The sequence below is a fragment of the Sturnus vulgaris genome, chromosome 6, assembly GCF_052056855.1.
Source record: "Sturnus vulgaris isolate bStuVul1 chromosome 6, bStuVul1.hap1, whole genome shotgun sequence".
NCBI classification, from domain to species: Eukaryota; Metazoa; Chordata; class Aves; order Passeriformes; family Sturnidae; genus Sturnus; species Sturnus vulgaris.
Window position 1 is genome coordinate 21638436 of NC_142248.1, and position 19044 is coordinate 21657479.

The window sequence follows — 19044 nt, forward strand, 5'->3', positions numbered from 1 at the left end:
CACTGAACAACAGCTTCTAGCTATTTAACATTCTGCACATGAAACTCAAATTTAATGTATGAATGCATTTTAAGAACTATTATGTTACAAAACTATAACCCATAACCCAGAGAAAATTTGGTTATTAAAGGGTCTGAATCAGGGAATATTTGCAGCCCCCGAGTACTGTTCTTCAACCCAATGAATTTTAATAGTTCGCCTTGCAATGGGGGTACCATAAAAAGACTAAGTTTGTCATCACAAAGAGAAAGAATGCAGAATCACTTTACAAATCTAATCACCACAAGACCATTTATTTTGCCACATAATCAGCTCCCCTACAATTGCCTTTTATGCGTATATCTTGGATTTTTTAATGAATAGATCAAGAAACGGAACACAAAAAATAAGAATATGCAAATAAACACACAAAATTCCTCATAAGTTCACAACTACTGCTTATATTAAGCAATTTCTGTATTTGCCTCATACATACTTTGTCTTGTGCCTAACATTAACAACAAAATTACTCATGTAAAAGACAGGGAACTATTATAGACAAAGCAATTATACTATTAGATCCTGTTAGCAGCTTATTGTTCTTGACAAATACTACTTAGGCTTTATAATGCATCAGTACATTATCCTTGTTTTACAGATTTGAAACTTGAAGAATTTAACAGGATAAAGACTTGTAAAGTCTTTCTCTGCCATGGCTTCATTTTAAACTCTGTCTTGAAACTGGCTTGAACAAATATAAAATCTTCCATATGTAAGAAGTCATCTTCAGAGCCTTCCTTATTTTTAAATTCATAATAAGTGGGAACTCACTAATTAATACATTTTATAACTGCGTTTTCTATTCACAAGCACTGATAAATTCACGGTATTTCAAGCTTTTTTTGGAGAAACATTGCAACATTTAAACTGTTCTGGTACAGTTAGAGTGTACCATCTAGCACAGGTACTACTGTGTTAACATAGATATACATGAAAATGGAGACAATTTCCTAAAACCAGTACAAATAATCAAAACATTGAACTGAGATATGATATATTCCTGGAAAACTAATAAAACTATCTTGTATACAGAACACCCTAGAAAACTCTGGCACGCATTTTCTAGGCAAATAGCTGTCAAGGTATTATTGTTCCCCACCTTTTCTGCTCTCTCTGCCAAAAGTTGATGCTTCCACTCAGCACAACCTGAGCACAGAAGACAGTCTGCAGCACCTTCTAGCTGTTTCACTGCAATACTGGCAGCTTGTATCAGTAATTCAAGCTAATTTAAAGATCTTTTGCACAGAAGTTGAAATGTACTGACAAACTGCCTTACTGGCAAAGGTGGTTATCATATAGCTTTGGGATTGTAACATACTAAAATAATCACAGCTATCTGATACATAAATGTTCATCATGACCTTTAGTCATGATTCACAGGTTTCCCATTTGAGTACCTACAATTCAGCATGTTTACATTTAAGATAATATTTACAGGATGAAGCCAACCTGACATTATCTGAAAAAATTTATACTGTCCTTACCAGCAGGCACTACATGGCCTGGCTTCAGTCCTGTTCAGTTTACAAGATTCTATGCTTTGAGCACCCTGGAACACAGTAAAACAGATGCCATGCTTTTTCCACTAAATTCTGTTTTCCTTACTTTTCAGGCACTTACTCAAAGCAGAACCATCCTTTCAGAATTAGACTTGGAATTCCCTACATAGAAGAAAACTATTTCAAGTTCAAACATTTTTGTAACTTCTCCCTTTAATTTTCAAACGTAAAGAAAGAAGTTTAAAAATTGAAGGATTTATTTATATCACTCATTTGAAATTAATATAATGTGAAGCTTTCACAAGTAGCACATACATTTTTAAAATGTCAAACTCTCAGATAAACAATAAGCAACATCAGAAATTCTTTTCTTCTTTCCAGCATGACTCAAGACCTAAATCCTTATTTTCAAATATATATATTTCATTACAAATACAAAAAAATGGATGAAATAAAGAGATATATACAGAGTAAAGCAATTACACAAATATTTAGCAATCTCAAAAAATCATAGCTGATGTAATCCAAACCTGGGTGACTCCAACTCTAACATCTCTGCTGACTGAACTGGTCCCTTTCAACATATCACCACTGGCTCGTAGAAATCCACAACTTCCACGCAGAAATCCAGTTCCCAATAGCTCCATCACATCTTCCAAAGAGATCCTGCGGAAGTTCTGCTTGGTGGACGCTAAGAATAGAGGTACATCTTTAGTGGAATAGTTCCAAAATTTTGCTACACATTAGCAGTAGAGTTTCAACTCTCTTAATTTTAGTAAAAATAGTTTGGACAAACTCAGCAGCACAATCAAACCCAAATACTGTTTGAGCATAACTTCACAAAAGAAAGTAGGACATTTTAACTCTTGCTCCAGCAAAGCACAATATTTCTCGAGTTTTTCTGTTTTAACTACCTTTAAATAATATAAGCCATTACTTAATATGCATACTTACATTTACCCACCCTCAGTATTTACCATCTATGCTCCCTCTGCAAAAAGGTCTGTAAGGTCTACTCCTACCACCCACAGCTTAATGAAAGCCCTGCTTCTTACATATTCCACCTTACCAACAAAGACAACCTCCATTCCAAACCTCAGACAGGGCAGATCCCTCTCTGATACACTTAGCCAGGTAAAGGCTGGTTCTCTTAGAAAAAATATCACATCACCTTAGCATTAAGAGACTTTTCTAAAAGAGTGACAAAAATAAAATACGCCTGCAATTGTTTAGGAAAATTATCCATCCCCAATTCCTATTCCAATGTTTTATTTCTTGATAGAAAGTTCATTTAAAATACATACTGGGACATGTACGTGTAACTTAGCATGATGATAGCACACTGTGCAAACTGACCTAAAATTTTCACTGCATTTTTCAATCTCTTTCAGGGATTCAAATAAGAAAAGGAGTGAGAGGATTTGAGATAAAGATGTCCAGAAAAAAAATTAAACAAAACCCCCTCAATATCTGCAGGTTATCAGACACAATGCACAAGTTTCAGGACTACAAATTTCTTCATGTACTGCTCCCCATCCCCTTCTAGCTAGCTTCTGTCCCAATTAGCTCTAACTTCTTTTTAACTAAAAATAACTGAAATAAGGACAAAACTCCTTGAAATAGCCAACTAAATAATTTATAAGCTTCTTATATAACCTTATCTTAGAGCCTTAGAAATAACAAGTACATTGCTTACATAGATTAAGGAAATTAATGAGTCTATAAAGAGGTCAAAGTATTATTTTTATTTTATTGAGAAAAGATAAGTGATTTTTTTTCTGTAACACAGTAATTATCTTCAAAAATTTCTGGGGGAAATACTTTGTAAACCAAGGCTTCAGAGTCTACAATGCAAATACACAGCCTCAAGTATTTTGAAAGACAGTAAGGTGGGCTTAAAGGCATGTCATTTTGTCATTTGCTGGTTGTTGCAGTAAAGGTCTTCTCTGTTGCCATTAAAAGCAGAACAATCAGTCTGAATCACACTTACCCTGCGTCCTGTTATATTTTGCTTAGATTACAGTTAGATATTTAGCTTGGGGCTTCTAAGACTAAAACCGCTCAGTCTGAATCACACACAGTATTGAGATGATAACTTTGTGGCAGGATGCTTCAGTTAATTCAAATACTGTCTGTCAGAAAAAACTGTTACATAGCTGTTGTGTGAACAAAACTGTCTGCTAATTTCTACTTCTGATCATATTTATACTGCTACCTGCTGACAATCCAGATGTTGTATTGATTACTGCAGAAAAACAGCTTGGAGGTATCCTTAACTTTTTAGTTTGACAGAGCAACTACCTCAAACCTTAGCTATTTTTAAACTGCTTAAATTAATCTTGCTTTTAAATTCCTGAAGTTACTAATTTCTCTCCATACAACAACAATCTCATAGTGGAGTAAAAATTTGACTACTTTCCATTGTTCATTATTTTATAACGATAGATTGTTAGACAGATAGACAGACAGACAGATAGATATACACAACCAAAACTACAGCACTTCGCAAGAAAAAAGTAAGAAAAAAGATTAAACCAGAGATATGAACAGTCAGAAGAAGCTTACAATGTAATTTTACTTCTGGCTTCAACAGAGTTTGAGAGTTTCTTATCATCTGACAGGTTTTTACAGATGAGGAATCAGCAAAGAAAGAACATACTTTACCTGTTATCTGCTTAGAGGTTAGAGCTCTAGCCAGTATTGTGCCTAAAAGTTTTGAAACTGCTAATCGTACATCATAATTGGAACCTTCAAAGGATTTAAAACATAAGGTAACAACACTATCCAGGTCTGTACTCCACATAAATACTGCTTCATTCTGAAGTTCAAGAAGACACTACACAAAAAAAGGGAAATAAAAATGTTTTGACATGGAAAAGCACTCAGCAAAAATTTTAGTTTGCTACATAATACACTAAGTTCTCCCTAACAAAAGAAGCACCTTGCTTCGTACTAAAATTACTTCATTTTTTTCTGCGAAGTTAATATCAGAGAAACACAGATAAGCAAACAATGTTTTTATTTCCGTGTTCATTAATCATCAAAACAGAATTTTATGTTTTAAGGAGCTACTTAAAACAGCTTTTGGAGCAGTTTACCTTTGCAGCAGCACAGCGGACAGCCATGGATCGATCTGTCAAACATGATCGAGCAGCTTTGTAAATATCTCTATGACAGGGGACAGCAGCAGCTCCTAAACCATTTAATATATTTTGCAAACTAAGCATGATTTCATAACGACCTTGAGACTGAAAAATGAAAAGAGAAATGTTAAAGTTTTGTAACCCTAAGTTCTTTGGAAATATAAAACGCCAACTATTGAAATAGGTAAAAAATAGCTGAGTCTTTTAGAGATCTATTTATTCTGAAATACGTTAAGACAGGTAACTCATCCCAAAACTCTACAAGCAAATGAAAACAGTAATTCTATGTTCTATTGAAAAGCAATAATTACAAGTACAAAACCCAAAACATAAAATATGAGCTATAGAAAAAATGTTCTCATTAATAATGCAATTAAATTTTCTAATTTATCAAGTACTTTCATGAAACCAGATGAAGCTGTAATCCATCCTTATATAGTCATAATCCATTAATATTTCTTTAGAATTTAGACACTGATCTTTATCTGACTTTTCACGGGGTGTTTTTGTATTTTGGTATCATGCATTTTCTCTTATTCATTGGTCCAGCTACCAACAGAAAAAGTCCTTTTATTTTTCCAACCATTTTTTAAACATGCTGTTCCAATACCTCTGCATTCTTCATTGCTTTAAGCACATTCCCAACGGTGTCAGTAAAACTGTTTCCCAAAATTCTTCCCAATTTTTTGTATAAATAGCCCAAGCATACCACCGCAGCACTAAAACAAAAGCAAATCCAAAGACGCGTGAAAATGGATGCACTAAGACATGAAAGGGATTAAGACGACTGAAGTAATCAATGTGCAAAGAGCAAAATAACTAACAACCGAAAATGTAAGTGGATCGTCAAAAGGGAAAAAAAATGGTCTGTATGTGACACATACCCTCTACAAGAAATGCAGATACAAGGGGTGGTAAAGTAATTTGGATAATACAGGAATCTGGGTTATAAAATCTTCCAGTACATTTTACAAGAGGAACACAGTTTTCATATCCACCTTTAAACCTTAACATTAAATTCTTACTAAGCATGCTCTGTGTCATGCTGCAGCAGATGATGCCAGAAGCAATCTGTGACAGGTTTATTTACAACTTGATGGTTGACAGCAGTAGACTGTAAATGGACCAGTAATTACAATTGTGTCATTGTACATATCACAGTACATAATAAATACCTTGAAGGAAAAAAACTATAAACCCATATCCTTTTCACTGTAGACAGATTCTGAATTTAACTTTCAGGGGAAATACCTGACACGTGGACTCTGTGTGCTCATTGGCCTTTAGAAAGAGGTGCCTAATGAAATTAATGAATTTGGTTTTGTGTTGACAGATCTATAACTAAACCAATTAATTTCTTAATACAGGGAGAAAAAGAATACTATGTTTAATCAGCTTTCAGCTCTTTTCCAGACTACTTAAATATGCAGATATTGCTCAGCATCCCCTTCAACAAAACAACATTTTGCTTATTCTGCAACTGAATTCAAGTTCCACATATATTATTTTACATTGTCATACTGAATATATTCTTAATTTAAAAATACATTTAATATTTACAGTAATTCTCTAAATGCACAGTAAGAAAAGCAAACCTAGTATCCTTTATCTCTTATCATACAACAATATTACTTTATTAAAAGCCCAATTTTTGTTATTGCTTTTATCCAACTCAATACGCACCAACAGTTTGGATTTAAATTTTGTTTATGGTGTGCCTGGGCATAAAATTACAATTTTCCAACTTCCCTTCTAAATTGAACTTCTGATGGTCACAGGTACTCTCTTTAATAAAGTAATAAGCTGCATTCATGCTGCATGACCTGTTTATCTGATTTGGTAGAGCATTCACATCATGCTGAGTTTTAGTAGCAGGTGAGCACCTAACTAAGGTTGTGTTTAAAATGCTTGCCTAAAATATTTTCATCTTCCACCTACATGAAAGAAGAAAAGTGATCATCTATGAGATAAGGGACCAATTCACTGGAATCGGTATTTAAAAGAGTTCCCAGGTGTATCAACATATTGTGAACACTGATGATGAAGTGTTGCTATGAGACAACATGGGCATGCATGCTAAATATGAACAGATGGCAAAGACAACACTTTAATCAAGGTCAAAACAAAACAAAAAAAAGCAGTTTTTCTACACTGAACACCAAATATTTCATGTATTTGCAGCCTAGGAGGACAGAATTTACTTAATACACAGTTCTGTAGTTCCAATTATTTTCTGTAGCCTGTTGTCTCCGTGTCAGTTCTACCAGAAATCCCTTAAACCACAACTTTATTGAAGAAAATATTTTACAATTACCTTTTACTCCATCTCTTTCTTCCTCTCCTTACCACTGCTTAAATACATTCTGTACACTGCCACCTCTCTCTCTCTACCAGCTACTACTCTGCATTCTGGCTTTGCTTATCTCCCATTTCTGCTTTACTGCTAACAGCCTCCCCCATCTCTCCTTGCTGTGCTGACATCATCCCACTTCCTCCAGTGTGGCACATCGCAGCTGAAGCAGGAAGACCTGCAGAGCTCTGTCCCACACTACAACTCAACTCTAACGTTAAAGCATATCATTAAGAATGTAATATAGCAGTAATTCATTTTGCAAGACTAAGACCCTTTATAGCAAACTTATTCATAACTCAAAAAACTGCACAAGAGGTCAGCTGGAAAAAGAAGGGAATAAAAATATGGTAGTAGAAAATACAACTGATTCCTTGCAAAATCTATTTTCAAGAACCTTTACTTGTGTTTTCAGAAACAGGTTTAGCATGCGAAGTAAGGGAGGAAGAGAGATCCTGCTCTGCTTTCAATACCATATCATTAATGCACGGGATAATTAAAAATAAATTAAGATAAATAAAGATAAAGTAAGGATGTTTTACTATCTCATCCTTACTACCTTCATCTTTAATTTGTTTCACTATAGTGAGAGATGTGCATAATTTCAGGAATTAAGGTCATTCATAACATTTCTGCACATAAAGATTTGGCTGCACTTTCTGAATTAACAGTTCATGTTTCTCTGCTCTGTTGGTTAGGCTTTTGGTATTTAGTTACAAGCATTTCAGATGTTTTTAACTATATCCAGTTTCCCAGCTGAATTAAGAAATGTACTCAGCAACTGTCTTTTATATCTGGAGTAGTACTTGTCTGTTTTACTGCTCTTCTCAGCACTGTTATTACCTTTTTCTTGTTCTCGAAGCACCTGCCCTCTTCATAACTCTGCCATCCGTTGCTGGTATTCTCCCTGGCCTGATTTTCAATTGTCTGGCTGGAGACCATTAGCTCTCTTGATTCCTGATGTATATATACAACATAGACTGCCAGCACAATCCTTGTTTTATTATGTATTTTGTGGCAGTGGACTCAGATGCATCTCACCACTTAAACTTGTCTCATTATTATTGGATTTGAACCTTAAGGGTAAAAACACACTTACAGTTTTGTAGGCAGATAACTTGGTGAGTCATCTTTACTCCGAATGAGTTCATTGCATTTATCAATTGTTTGGTAAACAGAGAAAGTGTCTCCAGTGCTATAAAGTACAGCTAAATTCTTAGCAAGAAGCCGTCTGGTAGGAGGTCCTGGTGAATTGTTTAATAAAGAAGTCAGTTGTTCAACCAGTTTCTTCTGGTTTTCCCTTATATCAGTCTGGAAATAAAATCAGTAGCCAGTTAAAGTTCAGTTAAATTCAAAAGCCAGTTACAGATAATTAATATAAATTATCTTTACTTTTCGTTATTACCATTCTGATAATGACATCCTGAAATACAAATGAGCATGTTATTGCATTTTTATACTTAAAGACATTTCAAGTTTGTGACTATTTTATTCTTCTTAAAAAACCCAACACTTTTCAGAGCACAATTATTGCTAGTAGCATTTCAAGTTTATTTTCTCTGTGGCATGTCTATACTTAAATATTTATCAAACAAAGCTGCTTTTTCTTTCTTTTTTTAATGCCTGCTTTAAAATAAAAAAAATCACATATATATATATAGTAAGTTTAGTAGCAAAGAACAACTTTAAAGAAGCAGCTCAGTTTCAAAAACTTGAGCATTAGAAAAGAAAGAACTTCCCTTAAAACAATTATCCAGTCTTATATAATTTTTAATACTTTATAAAAAAGAACCTGGCACTGTTTTTCATTTACGTATTTTCATCACAAATAACAACCCTTAAATAGCATTATTTTGGTCAGTTTACTCTTACATGTCTACATAACCTACTTAATATACACTAAACAGTGAATCAAACAACTGGAGACTTGGCTGGAACCAGATCTTTTATCATCTGACTAGGAAAATTTTTACAAAACAACAAAGAGAAGGATGTTACATTCCTGCTTGGTAGAGAAACATCAAATAATTGTGCAACACTAGATGGGAGCATTACTGACAGTCTTCACAATGGGGCTGCAAAATCTTGCAGTATTAATAGGAGTTTAAAAATAATTAAAATTTCTTTAATTGGACAAGTGGCTCTGTCACTCGAAGGGCTATTAATGAGAACTTAAAACATTTAGAAAGCTACTGCTAATACTGAATATACTTTTACTCCTTGTATATACAAGACATGAGGCAAATAACATTGCATACTGCTCTTTGATTTTAAACAAAATAATAAAAAGGCTTTTCTTCTCAAGTGTCATTACACTTACTCTGCTAGTCGCTGGTAAAAGTTTTTCCAAAAACTGTAACCATTCAAAAATGAACTCTGCTTTTTGAAATTCACCAAGCTGGTTATATGCTTCTTCATTAAGTAGTAAGCTGTGAGCTAACTCCATTCCTTGAAATCTTCCTCAAATCTCCCAACAGTGCAGAGTAAAAAAAATTCAATGAACTACCAAAACTGCATTAATCAGTTTTCTTCCTTATTAATATCTGGCAAATCAAAAGTTTGAACACCTAAACAGAAGAAAGAAAAAAGTTAATAAAAAGTCAACAATCATATCATATATAATATTCATGCTTGACTTACTAAAATGAAAATTTGAAAGGAAAGCCTAATATAAAAAAGAAATTATAGCTATTTTATTTAGATGCCCTTAACAATACCAAATGTTTTTGAAAATGATATAATGGTATCAATGTAATACGCCAGTTGAAGTTAAATATACTTCTGAATAAATCAGGATTGATTTTCCTTCACCTTGTTTTGTATGAAGTGAGGTTTTTCTAGTCCTTAATCATATTCCTGAAAGTAATGACCAACTGATCTCAAACATAATGATTTTGTTACCAAGAACAGAGTACAGCAAAAGCTGCAACCAACAATTAAAAAACTCCTGTTAATTATATTCACAAATATAAATACTGACATATTATTCAAACACTTTAGGAATTCTCAGTGCCAAGTAAGGTATAAAAAACCCCCAGAACTTCATTGCTGAGCAACTCTCTAATAATCTCTTTTGGGAAAAAAACCCCAAACCCAAACCTGAAAAGATTGTTTCAAACTCAAAGTTCAAAAGAAGTTATGTTTTACTTATGTCTCTCAGACTGTTTTGGGAATTTCCTCATTGTTGATAAGCAAACAAAGATGGAAAATACTTCTAATGATCTCTTAACCCCCAAATATCAAATGCCATATAGCCTCAAAATACTAAATACAATATTCTGCATCCTTCACAAATAAAAACTGTCAGGGAGCTTCTGATAAAATGTTAACGATATTTTAAACTCCCAACTAAGTTATCCTTTTCAGAGGTGACTAAGACTGCTGAACACAGCTTTTCCTGTCCAGTAACAATATTATACTGTAAACTGATCCCTCAAATGTAGATGTGCAATATAAAGCATTGATAAATAATTCAGTACTCAGGTTGTCATCAAACACAGAGCAGAAGGTTACCTTTACCAGTATCTATACGTTTATGTAAAATTTACTCACCAAAAAAATTAGTCACATTTAATTTATTATGGTGAACTGTCACTTCAAATCTGAAATACCAAGCAGCTTGACAAGGCAACACACTATAAAATGGCAGGCAGATCTAAATACACATAGCACATTATACCACTACATATTTTGTCTGTCTAGGTATGTAGAAGTTCACAGTTCATCAGTTATATCACTCCTAGAACACTCACAGAATTTAGCTCTATCCTCACATTTTTTGAAACAAACCAAAAAAAGTAGGATTAAGTGTAGAATTTCATCATTGTTCAGCACGAAAATTGCATGTATAGGTCACAAATGCTCCTTTTTTCTCCTCACTCAAGGTCTGTTCTAATGTCTACCATCTCTAAAACACCTACTACCACAGAAACTTATTCAATTTACATATCCATCTCAGGATTACAACTCACAGCTGTTTTCCCTAACTGAAAACATTGCAGTGCCAGATACTGGCACTTCACTTACCTAGCAGATAATTTCTCCTCATTGTAAAAACAGTCTCTCTACTGCTCCAGGCTTTTGGATAAAGGATGTTAAGAACTCAATTTTCTAGGAAAATAAAATTAATACAAAGATCAATGTTAGGAATGAAAGCACATAAGATACAAGTGTTTCTACAGAAAACAAGAATTACAAAGTCTTGCAATACCAACAATGCTTATTAAGTAATAGCTCACCAAAAAAGACTGGACCTCCATTAATATTATTAGTTCTTTATATGCTACCATTTAAATTTGGTAGACTCACCATATACACCATACAACTGGGTTCATTTAACTACTGAAATCACCTTTCTCATTTCTGTTTTGTTAATTCAGTTTAATTCTAAAACAATAAAAAGTAAGTTCAAGCAGCATCATAACCATAATAATTTTCTAGAAAAATTACCAACAACCAGCAGAACTGGCAAAGGTGATTCAACTGTTCTGAAAAATTCCTGTACAATACTATCAATACAAGAATGAAGATTATCAATCCATTCTCCTAGCCTCCAGATACAGTTTTAATATTAGAATTCACAGGCAAAAACATTTCCTTTCAAAACTCATTCAACTTGAACTTATTCTGGTAGGACAAGAAATACAGATTGCATGTTATTTTAAAAGCATAGACTTTTCAATCACTCCTCAAAAGACTGGTGCTGAAAAAAACTAAAAAGTACATGTAGATATCAGAGTAATCCAAACTTCTTTTTGCTTGATGAACCAGTGTTCAACCTGCTGAAGAAAAGGTTCAAGATGACCTCACAGCCTTCAAAAGGGAAGGTCACCAAGAGGATGAAGACAGATTCTTGACTTCGTAATTAAAACAAGAAAGCTTCCCTCTTGATAGAAAATAAAGGTTTTTACTATAAGGATTATCAGCCATTGGGACTGGTGTTGAGAAACTGCAGAACCTGCACCCTCAGAGGTTTCTAGTACTTGACTGGACAAAGCCCTAAGAAACACCATCTCAAGTTATTATTGTCACTTGTTTCTAAATGAAACACTTCAATTATATAACCACACACTTGCAAAACAAATATGAATTTATTTATTTAATTTTAGCCTAAATTAAAGAGAGAAAAATATTCTGGTGAAGCTATCTTTATAATGAACGCCTGCTAACATGGCCAGAAACACTAGCATTTCTCAAAGAAAATACTATTAGGACTGAATTTAAAAGGCTGACTGCGTATTATGCAAGAATTAATTTTGTAGAAACAGAACTGTCCATGCAGGGAAAAAAAAATTAAATAAATCCCAGACCTGATCAACATTGCTGATCAACAAACGAACCTTGATTCCACAAACCTGTACAGAAAGCAGCATCCTCCCTATCTTATGCAAAAAACTTATTCCAAACACTTACTGAGGTTCCCTTCAATAAGCTGTAAGCCTGCACACCAGGGATACTTACGAAGTTTCAAAAATAATGATAAAAGCAGGGCACATGCATACAAACTTGGGAGAAGCAGGGTGAGAATGTAGGGCATTAAGTTCTCCTGCAGCATACTGGTTTTTCAGAGAACAGAGCAAAAGGCACAGTGCTCACAGTGCAAAGCTGAACACAAGCACAGAACTTGGGGACAAGCTGCACACAATCTAGATGAGGGTCTAAGTTTTTTATACCTACTGTGTAGTGAAGAAAATAAAGTGCATTTGACTTACCTTAATAACAATTATTTCTATTTTTCTAATTTCATAAGTATTAACATAATTCTGCACTAAATCTGATACAAGATAATAAACCTGTGGATTCAATTTTGTACCAATGATTAATCTAGCAGAGACACAAGGGCATATTATTCCTCTAAGAAACTACTGCTGTTACTCATTGACAGTAATGAGTAACAGTAAAAAAGGAATAATGAATAATAGTAATGATTAAGATGAAAAATGACCAGTAATAATGACCAGTGTTTTTATAACAGATGCCATTGGGCTGACTACATATCAATGCCATAACCATCCCACTGCTGAAAACAGAGCTGAAGTACATTTGCTAGCTTCAAGACGACCCTCACTGCACTACAGTTATTTTTTAACCGACTTCAAATCCACCTTTTCTTCAGAAAGCAAGATTTATTATCATCTGCCTAACAAGTGAGCCAATACGTTTAAGAGAAAGCCTTCCAGCCTGACACGTTTAATTCCAGCCATTAACAGTTGAGATCAATGTTGCTCCTGCAGCACTGTTTAAAAGTTTAATGGGACGATCGTTAACAGTGCATCTGAGCTGACTGCACAGAGACACAGCGATGCTCAAACCTTTGTTACATCCTTGCACATCCCTGTGTGGTGTCTTCCAAACATAAACAAAACTCCTGCCTAGGTCTCTTGGACTTACTTCTGACCAGAGAAACTGAGTATGACGGTCTTCGTCAGCTGGACAGAAAAACCTTAAAGCACCAGCCAAACGCAGCCACTAATGAATGAAACATAGGCCAAAATCCAATAGTGTACTGTTTATGCTAGTAGGAAAAAATAGAGAGTCCCCCCAGGTCTGGAGAAGGCAAAAAAGCACAGGTTCAAACTCCAGCAATTTCAAATGGGAGATATGACTGCCCAGGAAATTTATAGCACAGACATAATTTATAGACAGAAATAATCTGATTTAAATAAACAACAATTACAGAATCTCAGTAATTTAATAAAGAATAAAAAAGAACTAAAATTTCAGCTTAAATGAGTTTGGAGTTTAGACACTGGAAATATATTGGAGTGGGAATATTCAACAGATAAATATGTTTATAATTACTGAAAAGACAGAGCAGCCTTTGTTTACTTACTGACTTCTACAAACTATTACCAACTAACTTACAGAAGCAAAGTCTGCCTCAAAGTCTTCAGTTAGAGAAGGCAAAGCTAAATATAAGCATCAGTGTAAGTGAATCAGTATTTCCACATCCTTTGTGTGGCAGGATCCCCATCATTCAGCCAACTTATACCTTTTTAATATATGCACAAACTTTAAATTTGTGCTCCACAGAGCTACACAAAGCAAGAGCAGGTAGCTGCAGGTCCCAACGTAACAGTGACCCCTCTGTACATATTTTATGACTGTTTTCTTGTATGTACTTTCGAAGAAACATACAAGCAAATGTAGGAAATTCCAGCACCAAGACAACAAGAAGAGAGGAGAGGAAGAGACAAAGTTAACTCTCCTGAAGACTTTAGCAGAAACATTGGTATGTTTGACTGACTAAATACTTCATTAAGAAGTTGAAGAACAACTTACAAAACCAGAGCCCAGTCTTTCAATGCATACACACACATACCTGAATTTGTCACTGATTGGTTTCATCAATTTGAGCCAAATTACCCTCGTCATCAAACTAACAAGTGCTTTTCATCCAAAATTAATATACAGCCATAAAAATGCCAGGTATTTTGCAGCTATGTCACATTGGTCAGCAGTAGAGAAATTTGAAGCCAAGCACAGAGAAAATGGGACCAACAGTGATGTTTTACAGCAGTTCACAAGAACAAGCCACAAGAGAAAGTCATCACAAGACCACAAGTCAGAGCACATGGATAAGAATATCAGGCCACAGAGAAGGTCCAAAATTTTAAGACCTTTAAATCAAGCAGAACTATAACTCTTAATATCAAATTTGGAGTGCATTAGCATGTGAAAAACACAGCAAATAAATCTCATGGTTGAGTACTCATGTTTTATTGTTTTATTTTATGCTATAGTGAGACTCAGTTTCCCTCACAATGCTTCCTTTTTAAATAAAAATATGTACACATTTGCATTACACGTTTATCCCAAACAGCAAAAAGCAATGAAGAATCTGTCTGACTACGAGCAATACAAAATAACAGATGATTGCAAAACCACTTCCTCTAGTTACTGCTGAAGATTTCAGACTAGGACAACTTCCGCTTACACCATATTTTTGTATGCAATTATTCTGCTTAGAAACACAACTCTGAAATCATAGATGTTGAAACAAGACATTTTTCTTTCAGTCCTTCCTCTCACTAGTGCTCTGGATGAAGAAAGTGGCCACAGGAATGCTAGGTGTCTATTCTCTTACTGAAAATTTGGTAGCATTTATCCAGGGACTTGTTAAAGATGCAATTCAAGCGCATTTCCATATATTGCACGTTTCACATATGTAGGTCTTGCAGTGTTCCCACAGTGTTTCAGGCTGTACTAAAGAACAAATATGCAGCCCAAACAGAACCCTTGTTAACTTCTCAGCTACTTCCATTTGTGTTGCAAAACAAAGGGGTTGTATTTTGATGTTTTGTGAACAATGATGCTCACACAAAGTACTTGTTTACTCCCACAGGAACAGTTCCAAATGACTGGTTTTCCTACCAAAATGCTTATCAAATGTTATTGATTTCCAAGTTTTGGAGGAATTACCCTGTATCTGAAAGTGCACTAAAGCTTAAAGGCTACAAAGATCTATGTGAAATCTATTAGAATTCTTGCTCTGGGCTTCCTGGTTTTAAAAATATTCATTCAAAGAATGTGACCACCCACAATCCTCACATATAACAGTGACATTGACAAGAACTACCACACAATATATATTTGCTGAAGTGTGAAAGAAACAGCAAGACAATGACTTCTAGGAATGCGGAATGATTTCTGTGAAGTTTGGAGGACAAAGCTTGACACAATTAGAGAAAAATACCCTGAACAAAGTGCCTGAAAATGCAAAATTTTAAAGACTTATTAAAAAAAAAAAACAACCTGGAAGAGATTTATTCTTCCTATTAAAAGTACATACACTTTGCTTTCACATTTCTTATTATCACTTTAATTTTTATCTCCACATGAGAAGAATTATGCCAGGAAACCAAGAAACAGCAACATTCAGTTACTGAGAAGTATAAACAGTCATTTCCTGAGCTCCATAGTGGGCACTACTGGCATACCCCTCTGCCCCTCACAACTCTTGAATATAATTTAGGTTCATTCCTGAAAGTTTGTCAAAAGATAAAACTTGATTCCATTATAGGGATCTCAGAACATTATTTTGTTTACAGTCAACCGGGCAAATTGCATATAAATAATTAACCAATGCTTCAAATAGTCAGAAAAACAGTATCATATCTGATACTGACAAAGTGAGTTTAAAACATTTTCTTTTTCCCCAAAACTGGATTAAGCAAACTTCAAAAAGCAATAAGTAGCTTCAGTCCGAATAAAAATGCAGAGAATACTTTGAGTTTATTTCTTTGCAGATTTGAAACCTGATGTGATAGCAAGGCAAGTGCATGAAAACCACAGAAGTATAAACATCCACCTACTAACAATAATATATAATAATTTCAGTGCATGTCTGAACACAGCTTTAGTCCTGAGAATGTTGTAGACAATATTATTTATCTAACATAGACAAAATATACTAAACTAAGTATGCTGACAGGGTGGGGTTTGTTGTTTGTTTGGGTTTTTTTTGTTGCAATGACAGAAGTTTCAGGAAATGAAATTATTTGTTAAAATGTTAAATTGACTTACACTAATATATATGTGAGCAGTAGGTGATATATGTGTATATAGATTATCCAAAAAGCAGGTTGATTTTAGCTACCAATTTTCCGCTACGGTAAATGCTGAATTCAGTCTAGCTTAGCATTAAATTAAGCCACAGGGAATTTTTGTTGCATATATACTGAAATGCCAGAAAAGGACATATATTCTTCTTGAAAATCACTATAGCTTTTACTATGATTAGACTTCAACTGCACTGGAATACCGACACACAAATTTAGCAGCAACAGCAGAAGCCCTCACAGATGCAAACTCTGCAGGAGACTTGTTTGGCAGATCAGAGATCACTATCCGGGCAAAACTCACTGACATATCTCACTGCAATGGTTCATTCTCTAGGTATTTTATGTGGCTGTTCCCCAAAGAAAACTCCAAAACAGCTCAAAAAATGTAACTGCCTTGAAACTGAGGTTTCAAGCCTTTTTGGTCTGCAATTTAAATATAGATACACTTGTGTGTCTTTTTAAAGGTTCTGCTACCTGAACCCAGTAAAAAACAGACAGGTAAAAGCTGAACAGAACAAACATCCCGTAATCTGAAAATGTTTTTGTGAGAAGGTGTTTCTAATGTCCTGCCTCATTAGGGTGTTCTGAATCTTAAAACAGAAGATCATCCTGCACTGATTAATAGTTTTTTATGTGTTGGCATACAACATCATGAACTAGTCAGTAAGTCGGATATTTTACTGACTACAAAAACAATCCTATGTTCAATAATCAAGCACAAGTTTTCAATGCATGGCTAGACTTAGTGTAATAGTAAACTGCCTTCCTACCCCACCTCCTTTTCATTGTGTCAAACCATCAGAAAAAGAAATCCAAGGTCCATTCATCACCCAACCAGAAGTAATCTATGTCTCAACTGTTATTTCATACATTAACTGAGACTATTACATATCCTGTAGCAAAACACTAAAGCATACAATATAGATTGACTATTTCTGAAGACAGGGAAAACATTTCTGGCATGTGAGACTAAAATAAATGTACAGGTCATGGTTACAACTGCAAACACCTAATCCTACTAAATCAGACCCCAAACTCCAAGAATCACTACAATTATTGAATCCAAAATTCAAAAGATATCAAATTTCACTTACAGAAACACAGAGCTGGACTCAACTTTTATCTGCCTTCCTCATCTTCTATTATCCTTCAACCCATATCTCAATAAACTTTACTCTTAACTAAACTTATAATACCTATCACTCTTTCCCACATTCGAAAATGTCAACACTAATGCAACTTTACAGGTTTTACGCCCCTTTGCAAGGTTTTTACCAGTTATATGGTGTAAACTTAGTCACTGTCCTATCCAGACTACCAGGAATTCAAACTGCAAAAGCTTACGATAACATTTCCTGATACCAGAATGTCCAATATTGCTACCCCCCCCCCCCCCAAATATTCTTAACTACCAAGGTTTATACGGAAATACAAAACCAAACCCCAAAATCATGGAACCTCGGTGCGAGTGAATGCCGAAGCGCTGCCCGCAGCCTCAGGACCCGCATCGCCCGGCACCAGGCAAACAGCCACGCTCGCCCGCCCCGAGCCCGGCGGCACGGCCGCTCCCCGTCACACCCGGGCGGCGCCCGCCTCGCCGCCCCCTCCCCTTCCCTTCCCTTCCTCTCCTCACGGGGCTGAGAGCTCCGCGCATTCCCGGGGAACGGGACGCGATGGCACGGGCTGGGCTGGGCTGGGCTGGGCTGGGCTGCGGGAGCCCGGGAGGCGCCCGGCCGCCGGCTTTAGAGCTGGCTGTGTGTGTGTCACCTACCGACCCACCTGGTGGCTCCGGGGGTGATCCAGCACTTTTCGGGCTCAGGCCTCGGGCAAGCACAGCCCCGCAAGACTCGCAGCTCTGCTCGGCCCTGCTGCCCCTGGCCCCTCTCAGCCCGCGGTACCTGCCGGCCGCAGCGCTCCCGCGCCGCTCCGCGGGCTCGGCCCCGTCCGTCCGCCCGCCCTCCTCCAGCGCGGGGGGGCGGCGGGTCCTGCGCCCGAGCTGCCGCCGCCCGCCGGCGGGGAGGGGGGAGGAAGGGGAGGAGGAGGAGTACGAGGGCCACTCCGGTGCTCAGGACTGTGCAATCGGGCCCGGAGCCATCGAGCGCCCGCGGCGGCCGGGAGGAGGGCGGCAGCGGCCCGGGGAGCGCGCAGCCGGGGGCGAGTGCGGCCGTGCCGGAGGGGACAGAGCCACGGCCCCGGGGCGCTCCGAGGCTCCGCAGGCTCCGGAGCCACGAGCGGCTCCGCGTTAGGGGGCACAGCCGGGGGCTCGCGCTCAGCGCTGCCCCAGCAAAAACAGCAACAAAAGATCCCTCTTGGTGATGCTTTGTGAAGGGAGCTCATCTGGCACGGATGGGATTTGTACCTGGCTGTGATCAGCGTCTGCCATGGCTTCAGATTTCCACCCACCCCTGAGGCATCCACGTCCGTACTTCCCTGGGAAGGCCCCTGGGCAC

General features: G+C 36.6%; 1 protein-coding gene across 6 annotated transcripts in view; it reads right to left on the reverse strand.

Moving 5' to 3' along the window:
* HEATR5A (HEAT repeat containing 5A) overlaps positions 1–19044 on the reverse strand; it is a 62231-nt gene extending 43187 nt beyond the window's left edge. For 3 of the 6 annotated variants that reach the window (XM_014891196.2, XM_088167230.1, XM_088167226.1), the window contains exons 1-8: positions 18374–18519; positions 11058–11141; positions 9352–9598; positions 8131–8342; positions 5292–5400; positions 4637–4786; positions 4203–4374; positions 2069–2229 (exon numbers count right to left, since the gene is read on the reverse strand). In XM_014891196.2, coding sequence (XP_014746682.2) covers positions 2069–2229; positions 4203–4374; positions 4637–4786; positions 5292–5400; positions 8131–8342; positions 9352–9477 — 930 coding nt within the window. In that variant the 5' untranslated portion in view covers positions 9478–9598; positions 11058–11141; positions 18374–18519. Of the gene's footprint in view, positions 1–2068; positions 2230–4202; positions 4375–4636; positions 4787–5291; positions 5401–8130; positions 8343–9351; positions 9599–11057; positions 11142–18052; positions 18078–18373; positions 18520–18953 lie in introns of those variants that run through there. The other 3 variants (XM_088167227.1, XM_088167229.1, XM_088167231.1) reach the window with 3 other exon arrangements.